The 18,818-nt window shown below is 50.7% G+C and overlaps 1 protein-coding gene across 2 annotated transcripts in view; it reads left to right on the forward strand.

Annotated features, from left to right (window-relative positions):
- LOC119112939 (myosin regulatory light chain 2) overlaps positions 1-18,818 on the forward strand; it is a 28,415-nt gene that overhangs the window by 6,101 nt on the left and 3,496 nt on the right. The window contains exon 1 of one of the 2 annotated variants that reach the window (XM_037237244.1): positions 12,756-12,785. The exons of the other annotated variant lie outside the window; for it this stretch is intronic. Within the exon in view, the coding sequence (XP_037093139.1) occupies positions 12,783-12,785 (3 nt within the window). The 5' untranslated portion in view covers positions 12,756-12,782. Of the gene's footprint in view, positions 1-12,755; positions 12,786-18,818 lie in introns of those variants that run through there. 2 annotated transcript variants of the gene reach the window in all.

Genomic DNA, 18,818 nt, shown 5'->3' on the forward strand with positions numbered 1-18,818 from the left:
GAGACTCAGGTGCGGCCCGAGCGGCGGTCGCATAGCAGAGGCCACCCGGGCAGCGTCAGCTGCCAGCCGGCGCCGCTGGCACAGCCGCCCACCGACAGCGCTGAAGGATGAACACAGGTACAGCCGCGACGGAAAACGTCCGGCGGCCGCAGCTGAAGCGACACACGCGGCTCGTGTCGGAGGATACCGGGCAGCCGCAGCTGAAGCGACACACGCGGCTCGTGTCGGAGGACACCGGGCAGCCGCAGCTGAAGCGACACACGCGGCTCGTGTCGGAGGACACCGGGCAGCCGCAGCTGAATCGAGACACGTGGTTCGTGCCGGAGGACATCTGACCAACCAAAGAGAGCCCGTTGGGGACGTTATATAGCAGTAAATAGCGAACAGATTGCAGCATAGCGCAAAGAGGCCGTGACAGAGAACCTCTGAATAGTCGCAAAGAGCCCGTGAAGACCCTTGAGTGACCATCAAGAACGCGCGGGGAAGTGCCTCTAGACGATTGCGCAAATCTCGTGAACGAGAAACCGAGAGCGGCCACTCAGAGTTTGTGAAGGAGAGCATCTGATCAGTCTCAGGGACACCATGGAGGAAACCCATGAACGGCCACACAGAGATGAATGATGAAAGCCTCCGGACAGTCACAGAATCTGTGGAGGGGACTCTGAACCATCATACAGAGCCCATGACGGGGAGGCCCTGGACTGGTGCACAGAGTCCGTGATGTAGAACCTCCGAGCAATCACACCACCTGTGGCTGAGCATCCCTGGATGATTGCACGGGGACAGCGGAGGAAGAGGCCAATTGGCCATGACATCCTATGGAAGGAAGCCTCTAAAAGACATTTCTGGGCGGCTACAAAAGGCATGTGTTTGTGGGTGATAACCGAACGGCCACAAATCATCGCATGTGGCGGTGAGAGTAGCGACAGACGATTGCACCTTTACTTTCTTGCATGCAGCCGAGATGCCATGTTACGGAGGGATATAAAAGCCGTGTATGGAGGTCAAAAAGGATCTGCATGTCACACTTCTGGCAAGCATAAACATCTAGTTGACGAGAATGCTTCAAAATGCACCCTCTATCATATTCTTTCACCTAATCTGTTGTAATCTATTGTATTCTTAAAGCAAATTTGGTAGCTTAAGGTTGGTCAGTTTATGAAGTTGATGAGTATCTATTACACAAGAAAGCATGCAGGCTGACGCTTTATAGATAAAAACTGTTCACAGTGACGTGGAGAACACGTCATCACATCAGGAGAACATAACGAGACAGTACCTCCGCATCATGCTATGACGGAACATGACTAGCTATTTGTTCCCAGATGCAAGGTTTGTTTTTTTATTGAGCCTCTATGCAGTGTGTTTCACTTGATATGCTAATTTTAAAAGCGCAAGTAAAGATACTAAAAATAACCCAAGAACGCCCTATCTCGCAATCATTGTTGAAAACTGCCTGCCGTTTAGATTGACGTCTTTCACGCATGCATTGTAGCCTGGAAGCTGGTCATACAGGACTCCGTCGGCACGCAGAGCGGCCGGACACGCCATTTGCAAGACACCAGCAGCCGTGTGGGCTAGACCTTACACCACACCAGCAGCTGTGAGGGTTAGACCTTACACCACACCAGCGGCCGTGTGGGTTAGACCTTACACCACACCAGCAGCCGTGTGGACTAGACCTTACACCACACCGTATATATACATACATATATATATATATATATATATATATATATATATATATATATATATATATATATGTATATGGTTATAAAGTCAAGTCCATGACTGCCGTATTTTCTCCCCGGCATTAATTTTGATTTGTCAGGCTCTCTCCCACCCTGCCCGCCCCCATCGCTCCTCCCTATGCTGGCCATTTTTCATCCTCCCCGTCTCTCCCCTCCCCTCTATTTCATCGCCCATTTATCTAGTCACTTGTCACGGCTCGTGCATCTCGTTCGACACGTGAAATTCTCGTTCATTTCTGCTGTCGCCAGATGCCGCCCCGTCAGCAGTGCGGTCGGAAGTGGACCGCCCCGATAAGAGCCGTCTGGCGACAGCGCGCGGATGTCAGGTGGGGGGGGGGGGGGCGCTGGTCAACGCCCAACAGCGCAGAAACCTTTCCGAAAAGCGGCCAGCACGGTGAAGGCTGGCCTTGACTAGTGTACGGTGATTGCAAGAGGCACTTCTGCTTGGAGGGGGCCTGGAGGATCAAGCTGATTGCTGGAATGCAAAAACAATATGGATTTCGATGTGCACGTCATTTTGTTGCTCCACCTGATTGTCTTTCCTCCAATGTTGCCTGTCGTCAGCAGTGCAATGTGGCGGCATTGTCAAATTAGTCCGCATAAATAGTCGCTTGGCACCATATGATTTATGGAGCCCGTTCGGATGTTATTTTCAACAACACAAAAACAAAATAAAAAAACAGTATGCCAGCAACAGTCCGTGCTGTCAATGATGGTAAATACATGGGCATCGATGTGTACCCACGCGAAAGTTAACTGATTGGTTCTAGTTGGGCTGTAGGAAAATCACACAGTTTATCAGTCGGAGTTGTCTTTTTATTGGTGGCAGTGACTAGAACTCGAGACACAGTGTGCACCTGCAAATGCACCTACAACTAATGCATTTTTGTTTTTTGTTCTCGTACTACAGACATGAAACTGACGCGCATGCAAACCATCACACCCTGTGTCGCGATGTTAACTGTTGCAGGCTACACGATACGTGTCATCGATTTCTCGGAAGTGTTTTAGAAAAAAAGATGACTGTTTCGCGTGTAAAGTTCCCTGCTTTCGATCCCGGGTCCCGTCCCGAATAGGGTTCTTCGCCGCTACCTCCGGCGGCTGGGTGAGGCCCGCGCCGGGAAGCTTGCCTGCCATGTTTGAAACCAGGGCAGAGGAGTAAGGCATAAGGTAAGGGGAGAGGAATGGAGAAGGCAATATATATATATATATATATATATATAAATATATGTGTGTGTGTGTGTGTGTGTGTGTGCATGATTACAACGGTAGATGTTGAGGTCTTGCTAGCATGAGGGAATGAAATCTTAATGTCTTGCTAGCATGAGGGAGTGAAATGTTGAGGTCTTGCTGGCATGAGGGAGTGACATTGGAAAATCAAAACGGAATCAGCTTTGGCCATCGGAGCTGTCATGCACATGCACGGTGGCATGACACTTAACAAGTGTTTACAAAACAAACAAGCTTTTGTTTTATTCGTATGTTTTTCCGCGCTGGTTGCTCCTGCGGGGTCGGTGGGTTGTTTGGCCGCTGGAGCCCCGCGGAAGGTGACCCGGAGGCGCTGGTTGCCTCTTGCAGAGTCGGTGGGTTGTTTGGCCGCTGGAGCCCCGCGGAAGGTGACCCGGAGGCGCTGGTTCCCTCCTGCGGGGTCGGTGGGTTGTTTGGCCGCTGGAGCCCCGCGGAAGGTGACCCACCGGCGCGCTGACGTTGTCGTCGGCCCCGATACGGTTCTCGGATCGCCGCCGGCCGCTGCAGGACGCCCTGCCACCGGCCCACCTGTCCGCCGGCCTATTTCTGCCGGCTATTTCTGCGCGACTGAGGCGTGTGGCGGCGCGACTGAGACGTGAGATGGCGCGATGACTCGCGGCGACCGGCCGGCCCTGCCAACGCCGCTGATCGGTGGCTGGCTGGGACACGAGGGAGTCTAGCAGAGCGGCCTCAAACGCTCCGGTAGGGATGAAAACAGAGCTGCGGACAAACAGGCCGTACATGAAGGGGGTGCTGCATGGGTCAGTGCCCTTCCAATAGCGAATGTGAGCTTCAGGCACCGGGGATAGCGTAGGACGCAATGGTTCCACCGAAAAACACCTTGTTTATCATTTCCTACAACCACACATCAAAACGTTTTCGTTGAGATGGCCGAAGGCAAGAGAACACAAGGAAGGTTTTCGGAGGACCTCCAACATACGGAAGCCCAATGGCGGTTACGCCCGCCTCATTAGATGGTGCGGTCCTCAATAGAATGGTACGGTCCCTTGCATGATCAGCACAGTTTTAGGACAACCGTTTGTTGAGATTACGAAGGGCCTTTGCTTTCTGGCTAGTCGGCGTTGACGGCGACACACGACACACGGCTAACTCTCAATTTTTAGGACGGACTTGTAAAGTAAACAATGTCGGAATCGTGTTGTCCTATGACATGCAACAGTTTTACGGTAGCACCCTGGCAGCCCAAAGAGTCACTCAAATGAATATTTTGTCAAATAAAGAGAACTCAAGGCCTGGGATATTTCATAAGTGATGACCTCGCATCAAAACGCTCGAGTAGGAGCATTTGGTATCAAGCATTTTCGATGGGTGATTTGCACTAGTCAGCAAATCATATATATTATATATATATATATATATATATATATATATATATATATATACATCGCACTGGTTGTCGGTAGCTCGATTATAAACACCGGCCGTGATTTTAAACCTCAATTTGTGTGCTCAACTTGGGCTTTAATATTTGAGTTTGCTGATTGGAAATGCCATTGGAGATCTCTCCCAAAGATGTTTAAATTGAAGGAAAACGCGAGTTGCTTTGGTGTGGAACCTTTATTTTGCGCAATGACAGTGGCACATAGTATTCATGAACCCATGCATGGAATAGAGCCCATGCACGGGCTCAGTGAAAAATGTTGACCGTTAAAGCCGAAACAGCTTTAATCTTGGCTTCCATTGTATTCTTGCCAATATCGTTGCAATAACTTCACGACCGTGAGGTAAACAGTGTCGAAAAGCTCAACAAATAGTTGAAGATCCACAGCATTGATTGGGGCTCTTTTTTTTCCCCGACGGTGGTCTGATGTCTCTTCATCCCCCGTCATATAGTGCTAACGGATATAGGAGACACGCACTTTAAAAAAAAAACAGTAAATTCATGCTTGTTCTGCTTTTGCGCCTCTGGATCCAGACCACTGAGCCGGACTGATGACCTTGCCAACGCCCAAGGTCATCGGTGATACAGACGGTGAGGCTTCGGCGCGTCGGCCTATTCCAGAGTCGGCGGAGCCCGGCTGACAGCCGGTCGCAGCGCGTCCGTGGTGCCATACGGGCAGGGAGGCTGGCACGTCGCCCTGGCCCAGATCGCAGGTCGGGCCGCACCGCCGCGAACCGTCCCGACGCCGGTGCTCGGTCACCTGCGGCCGATTCTGTAAACACCGCCGACTCTCCGTCAACCGGCTGGTGACGTCATGGTTGACACCGGCACTTGCGGGGCTTGGCCGACGGCCAAAACATGATATGAAAAATTACCAACGTGATGTAACCGAAATAGTGGTTCACTGGGTGCTGAATACCAGAATGACAGCCAATTTATATCCCCGGGCCTAAATATCACTCAGCGTCGACGAAACGCCAACTTGCCAACTCGGACAAATCGAGCAGGAACAGATACTTTTTTTGTTAGATCTGTCTAGTCGGGCCAGTCAGATGGGAAATCCCACAGGGTGGTGCTAGGACGAAATTGCTGATAATGCTACAAAATGGAAATAAATCATTTTTTGGGCTATCAGCAAGCAGAATGACGCCAGTAACATATTCATTTGGTAATATAAGCCGTGTAAGTTATCTGACCGGACATTAGATGTCGGTATTCGACAGTTCATCGATGTTGCGTGTCCGTGCAGCATGGTCCAGCAAGGAGCATATTGAATATCGTATGTTTTTCAGTGCATTAGCGAGGAACATTAGTCACATATATAATATAGTAATATTAGCCTTGTTCTTCTGATAAAAAGCCAGGAGAATGGAGATATAGCTGGTTGATATTTTGGCAATATGCCTTCATCGAAACAATAGCAGAAGTGAAACAATAGCAAGATACGTTCTGCTTTTAGTTCGACCTGAGGGCATGTTTGCCCGAAACTGTCAGTCCAACTATATCTCTACTTCTCCCTGGTTTTTCTCCGAGAAATAATGCTAATACCACTGTCTTTAGCATATCAAATGGTTCCATTTTGCTGTGGCGCAGCGGTACCGGATAATAGTTTCTGATGCTGGGTCTAAGGCAAGAGCTACCGCCAGCGTCAGCCCTGGTACATCGTTTTGCTGAGGGTATAATCCTACAAAATCATTAGGCCGTATCCTAATGCGTCAAAGAAACTATACTGTAAGTTAGCCTACCGTCATTCTGAGCAAAGCCTCCGGGAGAAAAAACGGATAAGCTAGCATGGGGATATGTATCACCATGACGTCACCTTCTGAATTGCAATTTATCCGGACTTTACCTGGTGAGAGGCTCGACCGGGTGCTAGGGGTCGGTCGGTCAACTGATCCGTGCGGCTGTTACGCTTTGGCCCGCCCCCAGCCAGGATTCGGCCCTGAGCCGGGTCAGTCTGGACCGGTACGGCCCTGAGCCGGGGTCAGTCTGAGACCGGTGCAGCCCTGAGCCGGGTCAGTCTGAGACCGGTGCAGCCTGAGCCGGGTCAGTCTGAGACCGGTGCAGCCCTGAGCCGGGTCAGTCTGAGACCGGTGCGGCCCTGAGCCGGGTCAGTCTGAGACCGGTACGGCCCTGAGCCGGGTCAGTCTGAGAGCCGGTGCAGCCCTGAGCCGGTGTCAGTCTGAGACCGGTGCAGCCCTGAGCCGGGTCAGTCTGAGACCGGTGCAGCCCTGAGCCGCGTTGGTCTGAGACCGGGTGCGGCCCTGAGCTGGGGTCAGTCTGAGACCGGTGCGGCCTGAGCCCGGTCAGTCTGAGACCGGTGCGGCCCTGAGCCCGGTCAGTCTGAGACCGGTGCGGCCCCTGAGCCGGGTCAGTCTGAGACCGGTGCGGCCCTGAGCCGGGTCAGTCTGAGACAGGTGCGGGCCCTGAGCCGGGTGTCTGAGACCGGTGCGGCCCTGAGCCGGGGTCAGTCTGAGACCGGTGCAGCCCTGAGCCCGGGTCAGTCTGAGACCCAGGTGCAGCCCTGAGCCGGGTCGGTTCTGAGACCGGCGAGGCCCCGAGCCGGGTTCAGTCTGAGACCGGTGCGGCCCTGAGCTGGGTCAGTCTGAGACCGGTGCGGCCCTGAGCCGGGTCAGTCTGAGACCGGTGCGGCCCTGAGCCGGGTCAGTCTGAGACCGGTGCGGCCCTGAGCCGGGTCAGTCTGAGACCGGTGCGGCCCTGAGCTGGGTCAGTCTGAGACCGGTGCGGCCTGAGCCCGGTCAGTCTGAGACCGGCGCCGCCCTGAGCCGGGTCAGTCTGAGACCGGCGCGGCCCTGAGCCAGGTCAGTCTGAGACCGGTGCGGCCCTGAGCCGGGTCAGTCTGAGACCGGCGCCGCCCTGAGCCGGGTCATTCTGCTTTTCAAGCTGCAATGTTCAATGTGAGTAGCCTCGTGCGTTCTTTGTAAACGATTTCCTTGTGACTGTGTGCCTGCCAGTCTATCAGTCTGTTTGTCTGTCAGTCTGTCTGTCAGTCTTTCTATCTTTCTGCCTGTCAGTCTGTCTGCCTGCCCGTCTATCTGTCCGTCTGTCAGTCCGTTTGTTTGTCTGCCTGTCCCATTTAGCGTTGCGTCATGCCCGGGCCGGATGTCGGGTCGCTAGATAGTGAAGCTTAGTAGGCACACGTGCGCACGGGGCAACGCGCAGCGTTGAGCTTCACCCGGAGAAGCTGACGGGCAGCGCGTGGCATGTGCTGCAAGATACAAATTGTCGCGTTGGATGGCCTTGGGCAAATGTGTACAGCGCGAAACAGTCGAGCAGCCATTGGAAACCGTGCCCATATCTGTTAGTGGGATTGGAGCGACAGGCCATTGGCCCACCTCGGCGGAGGATTGACAGGCAACGTTGTGGTGCTCGGCCTGCAGTCACACGTGCCACTGTTCGTGTGCACAGAAGCGGTCAAGATGAATCCGTCCTATTTTGAAATCTTTTCACGTTTCATACCAAATTCGTGCAGCCGAAGGGAGCGGAATTGTAAATCTAAAAGCATCGACCAACGCACCGTCTGCAATTCATGTGGCCAGCATGGGTTTGTGCGACCGGTGCAGTTGTCCCAGAATCGCTGGGCAAGAGGGGAATTTTGGTATTTCGGAAAACGGTGCCGAATGTAACACGCTGCCATCGATACTGTAGGCAGCCCCCCCCCCCTCCCCCCGCCGGCAAAAGTTACATCATCGCATGCACCGGTTCAGAGGCCTGTATTTACCAACAATTTATTGGTCGCTTAGCACTATCCCGTCCAAACATGAGCTTGGGGCACTATTTCCTAAAGTGTTGCTATTTCTCCGTTTTGCCGTCGTTACAATGACGCCAGTTGATCCCTCGGTCACCGCCAGCGAGTGTTTCAAGTAAAACCACCAACATACATGCGTCGTTTGCTGCCGACTGCCGGCAGGAGTCAATCGTCCCGGATTCATTCACTCGCTGGCGGCGAAAAAAGGTGAGCTTCGGTAACGATTGCATGCATCGCTCTGACAAATGATGGAGAAACCACACACCTCGGGCGAGGGAAATCCTGCTAACAGTGAGAAACCACACACCCTCAGGCGAGGGAAATCTTGCTAACAGTGAGAAACCACACACCTCGGGCGAGGGAAATCCTGCTAACAGTGAGAAACCACACACCTCGAGCGAGGGAAATCTTGCTAACAGTTGTGTTACTCAAAAGACTCGTGCCATTGTAATGAGAATACGTATGATCAACTGCATGTCAATTAGTTCGTGTTGAATATAAAATACAAGCCAAGTGCGCAAGGAGCTTTCTGCCCTAGGCCATGCATGGGTTGTAAGCTTTTTCGTCTTTCCTCAAAGCACAGTTCCAAAATGCACACAACCTTACACTCACCTCAACACTGCTGGTCACTGTCTTCGAGAGACATGGTTTAATCACAAACATCCTACGAAAGCGAGAGACTTTGACGTGGTGACAAGCTTAGTTGAGGCAGAATCTGGCTAGAATTAGGGTTATTTGGCACTTTGTTCAGTGGCTTACGCACCCTCTTAATCCATGTCCTGACTCGCCATCATGTCCTGTTTCGGTTTAGACATTCACAGACAAATTTCCTGAGTTGCATGGGGTAAAAGGTTAACCCCACCTGCGACTGTAACATTCATGCATGGATTGAAAACGGAATTTAAATGGAATCTGAAATTAATATCTCACTCCCCTCGTTCTGTTTCATTGATGATATTCTGGGGTATGGAAACATGGCATAGAAAAGCCAACACATGTCCTGAACAGGATAATTCCCACCGAATCCCGCCGTCCGACTGACCATCGACCACACGCATGGGACAGGACGCGTATCGTTTCTTGATACTTTGATCACTGAACACCCTCAGGACGGAACATCACTGAACTTTTAGCTGTCCCCCCATTCAGAGATAGCACGTTTCGGTCCAGCTGTCGTCAGACAAGCCGGCCACTGACAGCAGCCTCGGACGCGTGACCGATTGATTAAAAAGGCGTGAATCTCGTCGTCATCAAGTCCAAATATTTCTTAAAAAACATCCAGAGACGTTCGGGGTGTTCTCCTTCACTTCACCAACTGGTGTATATGCCTCCCATGTGTTAATAAAACGGCCATTATGCGGGCAAGCGGAATAATCAGGAGGGCTAAAGCACGTATCATAGTGGCTTGAGTCAAACCCTCAAACAAGCCCAGGTCTGGCCAGTTTAACAAAGCCGCCCTGACAATCCAACCGTCAACACTGTCATACTTGCGGCTGTGGTCTAGCTGGTAAATTCTGTCAAAAATACGTATTGTACAAAATCACATGAGGCTTTACGAAACGAAAGGGTGAGTCATGTTCTACGTTGGTGAGAGCAAGGGGCCAGTCAAGATTCGTCTCAACGACCATCTTGAAGGCGCCACTTACCTAGGCTTGACACGCCCTCGGGCGGACATGTGTGGAAGTGGCACGGCAGCGCCATAAATTCTGAATTAAACACTGTCTTTCGGACTGAGCTTCTTTTAACAAGCCGAGATTGTGCCGAGACCCCACATCGGTAAGTGGTTTAGATCAGAAATTTAAAGCCAGCACTAAACACAACCACTGGTTCCTAGCCTTTAGTGTCAATCGTTGCGTAAAGCGTACGCGGCGTTTTTTCACCATCACAGCATAATTTTGTGGCGTCCGCTAGCTTTAACTGAATGTCAGCCCTTAGTCATGCTGTTTATCAACGTCCTGGTCGGTTTCATGGCAAAAGGTGTCTTCATGTCATATTTTAAAAAGACGTTTTGATATGCCATGCTATCCCTCGGATGACAGTGACCAGCAATGCTGGGGTGGGTGTAAGGTTACGTGCATTTGAAGCTGTGTTTGGAGAAAAGGGACAACATCTGATAGCCCATAGATGGTTTGAGGCCGAGCGTCCGCTGCATATGTTGGCTTGTTTCTTATGTTTAAAATAAATTCATTGGCATGCAGTTGACCATACGTGCTCTCATTGCAATGTTTTCAGTCAGGCCAGAGATCCTCCGCATGCTTAAGGATTATACAATTAATCTATAATGAGCAGACTCGCAATCGGTAAGCGTTGTGACAGCGTTTATCTCAGGTTCTAGATATCGTCGTCTCCACAGACTTAGGACTGCTTCTTTAAACATAAAAAATAGAGTTCTTCAGAGATCTGCAACAGCCCCTTCCCGCACTTACAAGCATGTAAAGGGGGGGGGGGAGGGAGGGGCGAGGGATGGCCCACCGATTTTCGTCAAGGTTGTTACCAATTTACAGTTTGTTCTTGTCAAAAAAAGCTGGCCCGAAGACGGCGAATTTGATGATGTTTCTCCTGGCCCACACCCCTGCTGGTCAGCACGTCATACCTGGTTCTCTTCAGACGGCTCGGCAGTCAGAGATCGGATCGGCCAGGAAATCCAAGCAGTGATGTGAAACGCATCCAGAAATGCACCCATGAATGCATGAATACATGAAATGCATCCAGAACGCCAACACAGTTCGTCCATACAGCTTAGGATGGTTCGTCCATACAGCTTCAATTCGTCCACACAGCTTGGGAATGGGACTTTCCATGCGCTTACAAGAAGTCCTTAGCGAAGCCAGCCTGCATGTGCTTGTAACGGATTATTGGATAAATGTTATATAGGACTGAAATTAGAAACCACCCTTCAAGAAGTTACAGGGCGTAAATCCGTAGACAAACACATATCATGAAGTGAACTTGGTTCCCGGACCCTCAGATCTACTCCCGGAGCATTTGCATTAGTTGGTGGCCCTTCTAAGTCTTTAACTTTAAGGGAGTACGCAAGCTATCCGTGCTTTCCGCTCATTTCATTTGTTATAATTGTGATTGCGATTGGGATTTTTTTGGTTGAGTCGCCTAGGGTACGACGAAATCAATACCAAACATAAGCAGAGCATCATAATCAGTGGGGCTCATCATAAAGGAACTGGTGATACCTGGTTTTTTGTGCCAGCTGCGCAAAGAGCTATCCTCTAGCGCTGAAAAAATCCGCACTCGCTGGTGCTTCACAGAAAATAACGAAATATGATCATAAACAATATGTTTTTGTTAGAAAGACTTGAAAGAAGAAGGAAGATAAAAAGGGTCTTCTCGCAGTGAAGCGTTTGCCATTCAATTTCATATGAGTGCAATGCGCATGTTGCAACGGAATAATCTCCAATCGGCTCAAGGGTCATGGAAACTAACAAAAAGATGGACAGTGTCAAAGCGGGTAGCTCAATGTTCTGAGCGTATGTGACAGGCATTCATAGAGATGTTGAAGTTGAAAACTAAGATATGTTGGAAATGAATATATGCTTAAGTGAGTTGGGACGGTTCAAGGTAAAAATCGGATCGTGGTAAAAAATGTTGAATTTACTACCGCAAGGCGGCCTGGACGGCGTCCCGCATGGCCTTGGAGTGCTGCGGCACAGTATCTCATTTGGTGTATTGCGGCACAGCGACGCGATGCGGCGGTGCGACAGCGTAAAGAAAGCGGAGTTCGAGAGGACACAAATCCCTTACTCTTTGCTAAGAAGGCAGCGCTTTCGGTAGTTATCGATGTGCTGCAACTGTCGATGTAAAGATGAGTTTAAAACCACAATGGGCCACCGTTCAAGTCCCAAGTCATATTGACCCTGCTGTCCATGTCTTTGAGATGGTAGAATTACCGCATTGGGTATTTGTTATTGTAAATCTTTTCACAACTCTAAAGGGTCTGCGAGCTGTTGTTTTTTTTCAAATTTGACCAGCTTTGAGAGTACCGCAAAAGTGCACTTTGCTGGATTATGAATAGCGCCCGTTTGTTCCTAAATGTTGAGAGTAAAACCTGCAGACAGGTGCTGCAGGCCTGCCTTCTGGCCCACATTTCACGGACCTCCTGTCATCGGAGTCCGAATTCCCAGGCGACTCGTCTGACCGGCAGCGTTCCCGGCATTGTTCGCGGCTGGGAGCGAGGCTGGAGAATTCGCGCACGGTCGGCGGGCCGGCCGGCGAGCCGCTCCGGTCCGCCGGTCACCACTCGTCCGTCCGGACCGTCCGACACGCCAGGCCCTCCAACAATGCCGCACACACGGCTGTCACCGCAGCGAGCGGCCTCAGCGCCGCCCTGGGGTCACCCGGGCCGGAACGGCCGCCGGCAGCTGGACGCTCGCCGGCCCCCCCTCACCATCAAACACGCATGCATACAAGGGCGCGGCGTGTATGACGGACGCGCGCCGTATATGGGCGGCGGGGTCGGTCGGGGCGTGATTGGCGACCGACGCGGCGCCGCCCCGCGCCGGCGAGTCGAGCTGCTGGAGCCGGCCCGGCCTCCGCGCCAGTGGGCTCGGCAGTGTGCTCCGCTCCAGACCTCACTCCGCGCCCGGCATCAGGCATCGCCATGGTAAGTGGCAACCCGGTGCCTGTCCGCCGGTGGTCCGGTGGTGGTCCTCTAGTGGTCCGGTGGTGGTCCTCTGGTGGCTCGGTGGTGGTCCTCTGGTGGCTCGGTGGTGGTCCTCTAGTGGTGGCGTGGCTTTGAAGTGTCGCAGCCCGCTGCAGCCGCCGGGAGAGACGGCGACCCGCGTGTCGCCGTACCGTCTGGGCTCTGACGCCCGGGCAGCCTTCCCACTGCCCAGCCACTGGACATGCAACAGATTTCAGAACAGCCCATAGCCTGTTTTCCAGTGCGATGCTGCGGCGAAGATCCGCCACCCTGAAGATCACCCTGTGAGGCGAACCGATCAGTGGTGTCACGGGGTGGGCACTGATGAGTGGTGGCGCCTGGACGGCACGGCAGTGGCTCAGGAGTACGCCCTCATCAGTGATGTCACGCGGTGGGCACTGATGAGTGGTGGCGCCTGGACGGCACGGCAGTGGCTCAGGGGTACGCCCTCATCAGCGATCTCCCCAGTCCTGCTCTGGTTGTGAGCCTACGAAACTACGACAGGGTAGAGCACTCAGATACATATATGTTTTTTTGGGTATTAGTGTTATTAGGAGGAAGCAACAAGACTGATAAAATTCAACAGTTATATTACATAAAGACATGGCCTGCTATCACAGGTCACCAAATATTTAAAGCTCAATCTGGGAATTTTCTAGTTTTCCTGTTTCCATGCATGGAGCTTTCCCGACAAAGTCCTGAACAACAACGCTGAGCATGCGTAAATATGCTCATGGCAAACCATGCACCCTTAAACGAATTCCAAACCTCCCCATATGCCAGAAGCCGAAACACAACAAACAAATCCAACTTTGTGACATGTTCCCAACGATGAGATACGATGACATCACAACAAATCGACAGAAAAGAGCGAATAAACTGTTCTGGTATGCAACAGTGGACGGACAAGTGTAAAAACCATCACAATGTACCTAGTCCATGACATGAGCTTGCTGTGCCATGACACGGAGATGACTTGGAGCGGAAGCCCCTTTTTTACGTTAATGAGTTTCCTTTTCTGGCTCGGGAGACCACCATTATGAACTAAGATTCCCGTTTTCTGGATAAGAAGACACCCTCTACACGTAAAGAGGCCTTGTTCCAGACCAGGATGTCCCTCTTATGTGTCAGGAGGCAGTTGCTCCCTATCGGGATGACTTTTTAGTATGAGGCCCTCTACCGTGTTTAAAAGCCCACCCTGTCAACTGGAATGATCCATTTCGGGACTAGGAGGCTCATCTGTGCATCAGGTCTTTTTATGGAGCACGAGGCCCTGTCTTAAGATGAGGAAGCTTCTTACTGGATCGGAAACCCCGTGCAGAAATCAGGAAGCCCCCTTCTCGGATCTTTTTTATTGTCGACACTTTTTCACACGGAAATTGGTGCATACAATACAAAATATTAGGAAAAACGTGCCCCACTTCAGTGAAAAAGACAGAATCCAGGAGGCCCCCAAAGAGGAAGCCCTATTTTGCCCAGGGGCCCCTGGAAAAGGTTGCCTCCCAAACTGAAAATGCATGGCGCTGCCCTTGCCTCCATGATCCTGCAAAACGTCATATCAAACGAACTGACACTAGTCAATCAGAGCCATATGATACACCGCTGTGTCTGTGCGACTGTGTTCTTCCCCATCCAATAGTGTGCGTACCAGCTCAACAGCACTCACTTGACTACTCATATTGTGCCTATAAAGCGGCCACCCTCGCGCACAAACGAAACAGCACCATTTAGCCCGCCGTCCTGACGTGACACACGCAGCCGTCCAACACGCCAGCACAGGCAGTTGGCAGAAGGCGACTCTGCGATGGAGCCTACTATCATCAGACACGTGACACACGTGGCCAACGAACAGGGCAACGTTCGCGAAACCGTGCGCTGTGCTGCTACTGGGACCACGGCCGGAGCGAGGGCGGCCATCGCCAGTGGAGCCCTTCTTGAAGTGACAGTCAGACGCCGGGCTGCAGCAGGAGTGAGGGCGGCCATCGCCAGTGAGACCTTGCCAATGGTGTGCATTACCGTAGGCATGCCATGAATGACTGGTAAACTGAGCCTAATAATCAGGAACCCTGCGTACCATTTATGACATGCAACTTCAGATTGGATCAAACCATAAGTATTGACAGCATATCGCTCTTGGAACCATTCTTAACAAAGACAAAACATGTAATATAGCACCACTGCATGCGGTTTTACCTCTAATGATTTTGCGGTGTGAGCATTGCTATGATATCGAAGGATCACGCAACCGAAGGAACACATATTTTCAGAGCCAATACACTCAGCGCGAAATGTAGGACATGCAGCATTGAAGACACGCCCAAGAAGCTTGTTGCTGCTTTTTTGTGGTCGTATATATAAATATATATAAATAAATAAATTTATATATATATATATATGTATATATGGATATATTGATATACGTGGATACATAAATATATATATATATATATATATATATATATATATATATATATATATATATATATATATATATATATGGATATATTGATATACGTGGATACAAATATATAAATATATATATATATATATATATATATATATATATATATATATATATATATATATATATATATATATATATATATATATATATATATATGTATATATAGATACATTGATATACGTGGATACATATATATGTATATGTATATATATACATATATATATATATATATATATATATATATATATATATATATATATATTATGCATCGCATAAATGGTACTGTCTGTTGAACATACAACTGTTGCCGGGCCCCGCTTCGGCATTGTAGCAGAATATTGCATTTGTGCTCAACCCGGAACTGTCATTCATAAACATTAAGGCATTTTCACATACATGAAAATGTTTTAGTTCCTGCACGTCAAGATCCTGATACTAAGTGTGCATCGGTCTAGCTTTTCTGAAAAAGAGGTGTCCTATACCTTTTTAGTTTCGATGCGTAACGCCCATTCACTATCTTATCAAAGCATTTTATGTGTCTTGCTGCCTCCACGACAGAAACTAACTCGGCTTTAACTTCAGTAAACCGAAAGATGATCCGGTTTGCTTGAGACTACAGGCTGGTGGCCAACACTGGCCACTTCAGGGCCGTGAATGAAGGAGAGATGTAAGCGGTGACACAGCGCTGCGGCCATCGTGGGAGACTTCCTCATATCGAGACGACACCCCGCACAGGCAGCCGGCCTCCAGGGCACGTGAGGGCGCTCGGGCGGCGCCTCCTCGGCTCCAGCCGGCCTCCAGGGCACGTGAGGGCGCTCGGGCGGCGCCTCCTCGGCTCCAGCCGGCCTCCAGGGCACGTGAGGGCGCTCGGGCGGCGCCTCCCCGGCTCCAGCCGGCCTCCAGGGCACGTGAGGGCGCTCGGGCGGCGCCTCCTCGGCTCCAGCCGGCCTCCAGGGCACGTGAGGGCGCTCGGGCGGCACCTCCTCGGCTCGAGGCCGACGTTGATCGCCGCCTGCCCCACACGCGCAGGACGAGGCGTGAAGTCAGCATGAGGCGGTGAATGAGGATAAAAGAGTGATTATCTTTAATTTCAGTAGTTAAGTATGTGCCCCAGAAAAGTGCTGAGCCTTACCTCTTTACAGTTGATCAGCCAAGTATTTGTGACGCTCACTGTAGTTCAGTTGATGAAACAGTGAAAACAGGGGTAAGGTGAATTCTGTTAAAATTTGGTTTAAAGGCGTTCAGCTTAGATATAGACTTGGACTTATTAGATATGTGTTGATATACAGCCTTGGATTTCAGAAGGACTTTGAACCATTACGACCTCCCGCGGCTTGAGGTCCAAGGGGATACACCGGGGGAAGGTTGATTGGTTTTGGATGTGAGCTGGCTCACAAATGCTCTGCAAACTTTTAGGACCGGCAGGCTTTTTTGAATTTGCATGGTACGAAACTGCACATTACAACGACATCAGCCAATTTTTGTGGCATGTCCCACCGAATGATAATGGCATCTACCAGCGTGTCCAATGGCTGATACTGCCTCGTCGCGCTGATCTGCTGCGGGCACTCACGAGAGCCGTAACAGCGCTGATCTGCTGTCGACACTCACGAGAGCCGTAGCAGCGCTGATCTGCTGCCGACACTCACGAGAGCCGTAGCAGCGCTGACTTGCTGCCGGCACTCACGAGAGCCGTAGCAGCGCTGATCTGCTGTCGACACTCCCGAGAGCCGTAGCAGCGCTGATCTGCTGCCGGCACTCACGAGAGCCGTAGCAGCGCTGATCTGCTGCCGACACTCACGAGAGCCGTAGCAGCGCTGATCTGCTGCCGACACTCACGAGAGCCGTAGCAGCGCTGATCTGCTGCCGACACTCACGAGAGCCGTAGCAGCGCTGACTTGCTGCCGGCACTCACGAGAGCCGTAGCAGCGCTGATCTGCTGCCGACACTCACGGGAGCCGTAGCAGCGCTGACTTGCTGCCGGCACTCACGAGAGCCGTAGCAGCGCTGATCTGCTGCCGACACTCACGAGAGCCGTAGCAGCGCTGATCTGCTGCCGGCACTCACGAGAGCCGTAGCAGCGTTGATCTGCTGCCGGCACTCACGAGAGCCGTAGCAGCGCTGATCTGTTGCCGGCACTCACGAGGGCCGTAACAATGGGGTGGGCGTATGGGTGGAAATAGGCTATCTCTCGCGTTAGCAGCGTTTGCACTCAGCACGTTTGTAAGCTGTGAGATTACATATCTCGTCGTTGAGAAACTTTGCAGAATATAAATCAACACGGCTATTTTGATCAGCAAATCCGTCAGTTGATATTCCTTATGGTTTCCGGATAGGTGATTGCGTTGTACAATTTGTCGTTTGCATGGTTGCGTGCGGTTACAGGGAATCGACTTCACGTCTTTGTTTGATCCTTGCCTCAGGGAACAAAAATATTCCCCTCTCGGCTTTGTGAATAGTGTTTATGCTTTGGGCTAGAGCAGTTTGCCTTTGGTATACTTTCTTTTGTTTTTCATGCGTCTCCAGCAAGATACCAATGAATGTTTGGGAGGTACCCCAGAAAATTTATACAGCAACACCGGCACGTAAAATGTCAAGTTCAAAATTAGCAAATACTGATAAATGGCATGCGATCACACGGAAAAGTAATTAATGCGTACTGTTTTCTGACACACAAGGTCATCCTCAGCATTCAGTCATGAACGGCGCTGGCTCGGTAACGTACGTGCAATTCCCTCTCATCGTTACAATCGTCATAAATTAACGCGGTCGGGGCGACCTATGCTAGGTTGACTAATTTTGTTACCTTCCAAAAAGAAAGCCGGTGACGGTAACAGCACCCAAGACTCTGCGGCACTGTCTCTGCACTGACCGCAGTGGCGCAACTAAGTTTGCACTGCTGACGTGTGTATGATAGTTCACTTTAGCTGGTTATCAACAGACCATCTGCCATGTCCTTCGGTGGCTGCTTTTGTGCCACTGCTGGCTTATCTCTACATTTCGTCACGTGATGCGAACCCAAAGTACCGGCTAACATGTCCGAATGCATGTTTTCATATCGCTGAATAATGCGAGTTGTGACAAAACCAGAGAAAGCGATGTGAATAGCTAAAAGGTAACGGGAGGTTAATGACGCCCGGCAAACTTAAAACGCGTCAGTCCCTCGTAGCATGCGTAACACAGGGTATCCGGCAGAAAAGTCTGATAAACCATGGCCGTAGCTGGGAAATTATATGGTAAAACGTAGTTTGTTATACCAATGGATGCTGGTAACTGATGCAACATACATGCTTATTTGAAACTTGAGAGTCACAAATGCAACACGGCAGCGTACAGAACTGCACAGAATGGCAGCAAAGTTAACTGGTGTGCAATAGTGCTTGATTTATTGAACTTGGCTTGGCTATCTATTCGTGCGCATATTTCTAAGCGAAATGATGCTCACGAACAGAAGCAGCCATTTCCATTATTGTATTATTGGCATCTGCAGCACAGCTCTGGTAGCCGTATCCTTTCGCATATCCGTAAGT

Source organism: Pollicipes pollicipes, unplaced genomic scaffold (genome assembly GCF_011947565.3).
Source record: "Pollicipes pollicipes isolate AB1234 unplaced genomic scaffold, Ppol_2.1 Scaffold_7261;HRSCAF=8764_pilon_pilon_pilon, whole genome shotgun sequence".
Classification (NCBI taxonomy): domain Eukaryota; kingdom Metazoa; phylum Arthropoda; class Thecostraca; order Pollicipedomorpha; family Pollicipedidae; genus Pollicipes; species Pollicipes pollicipes.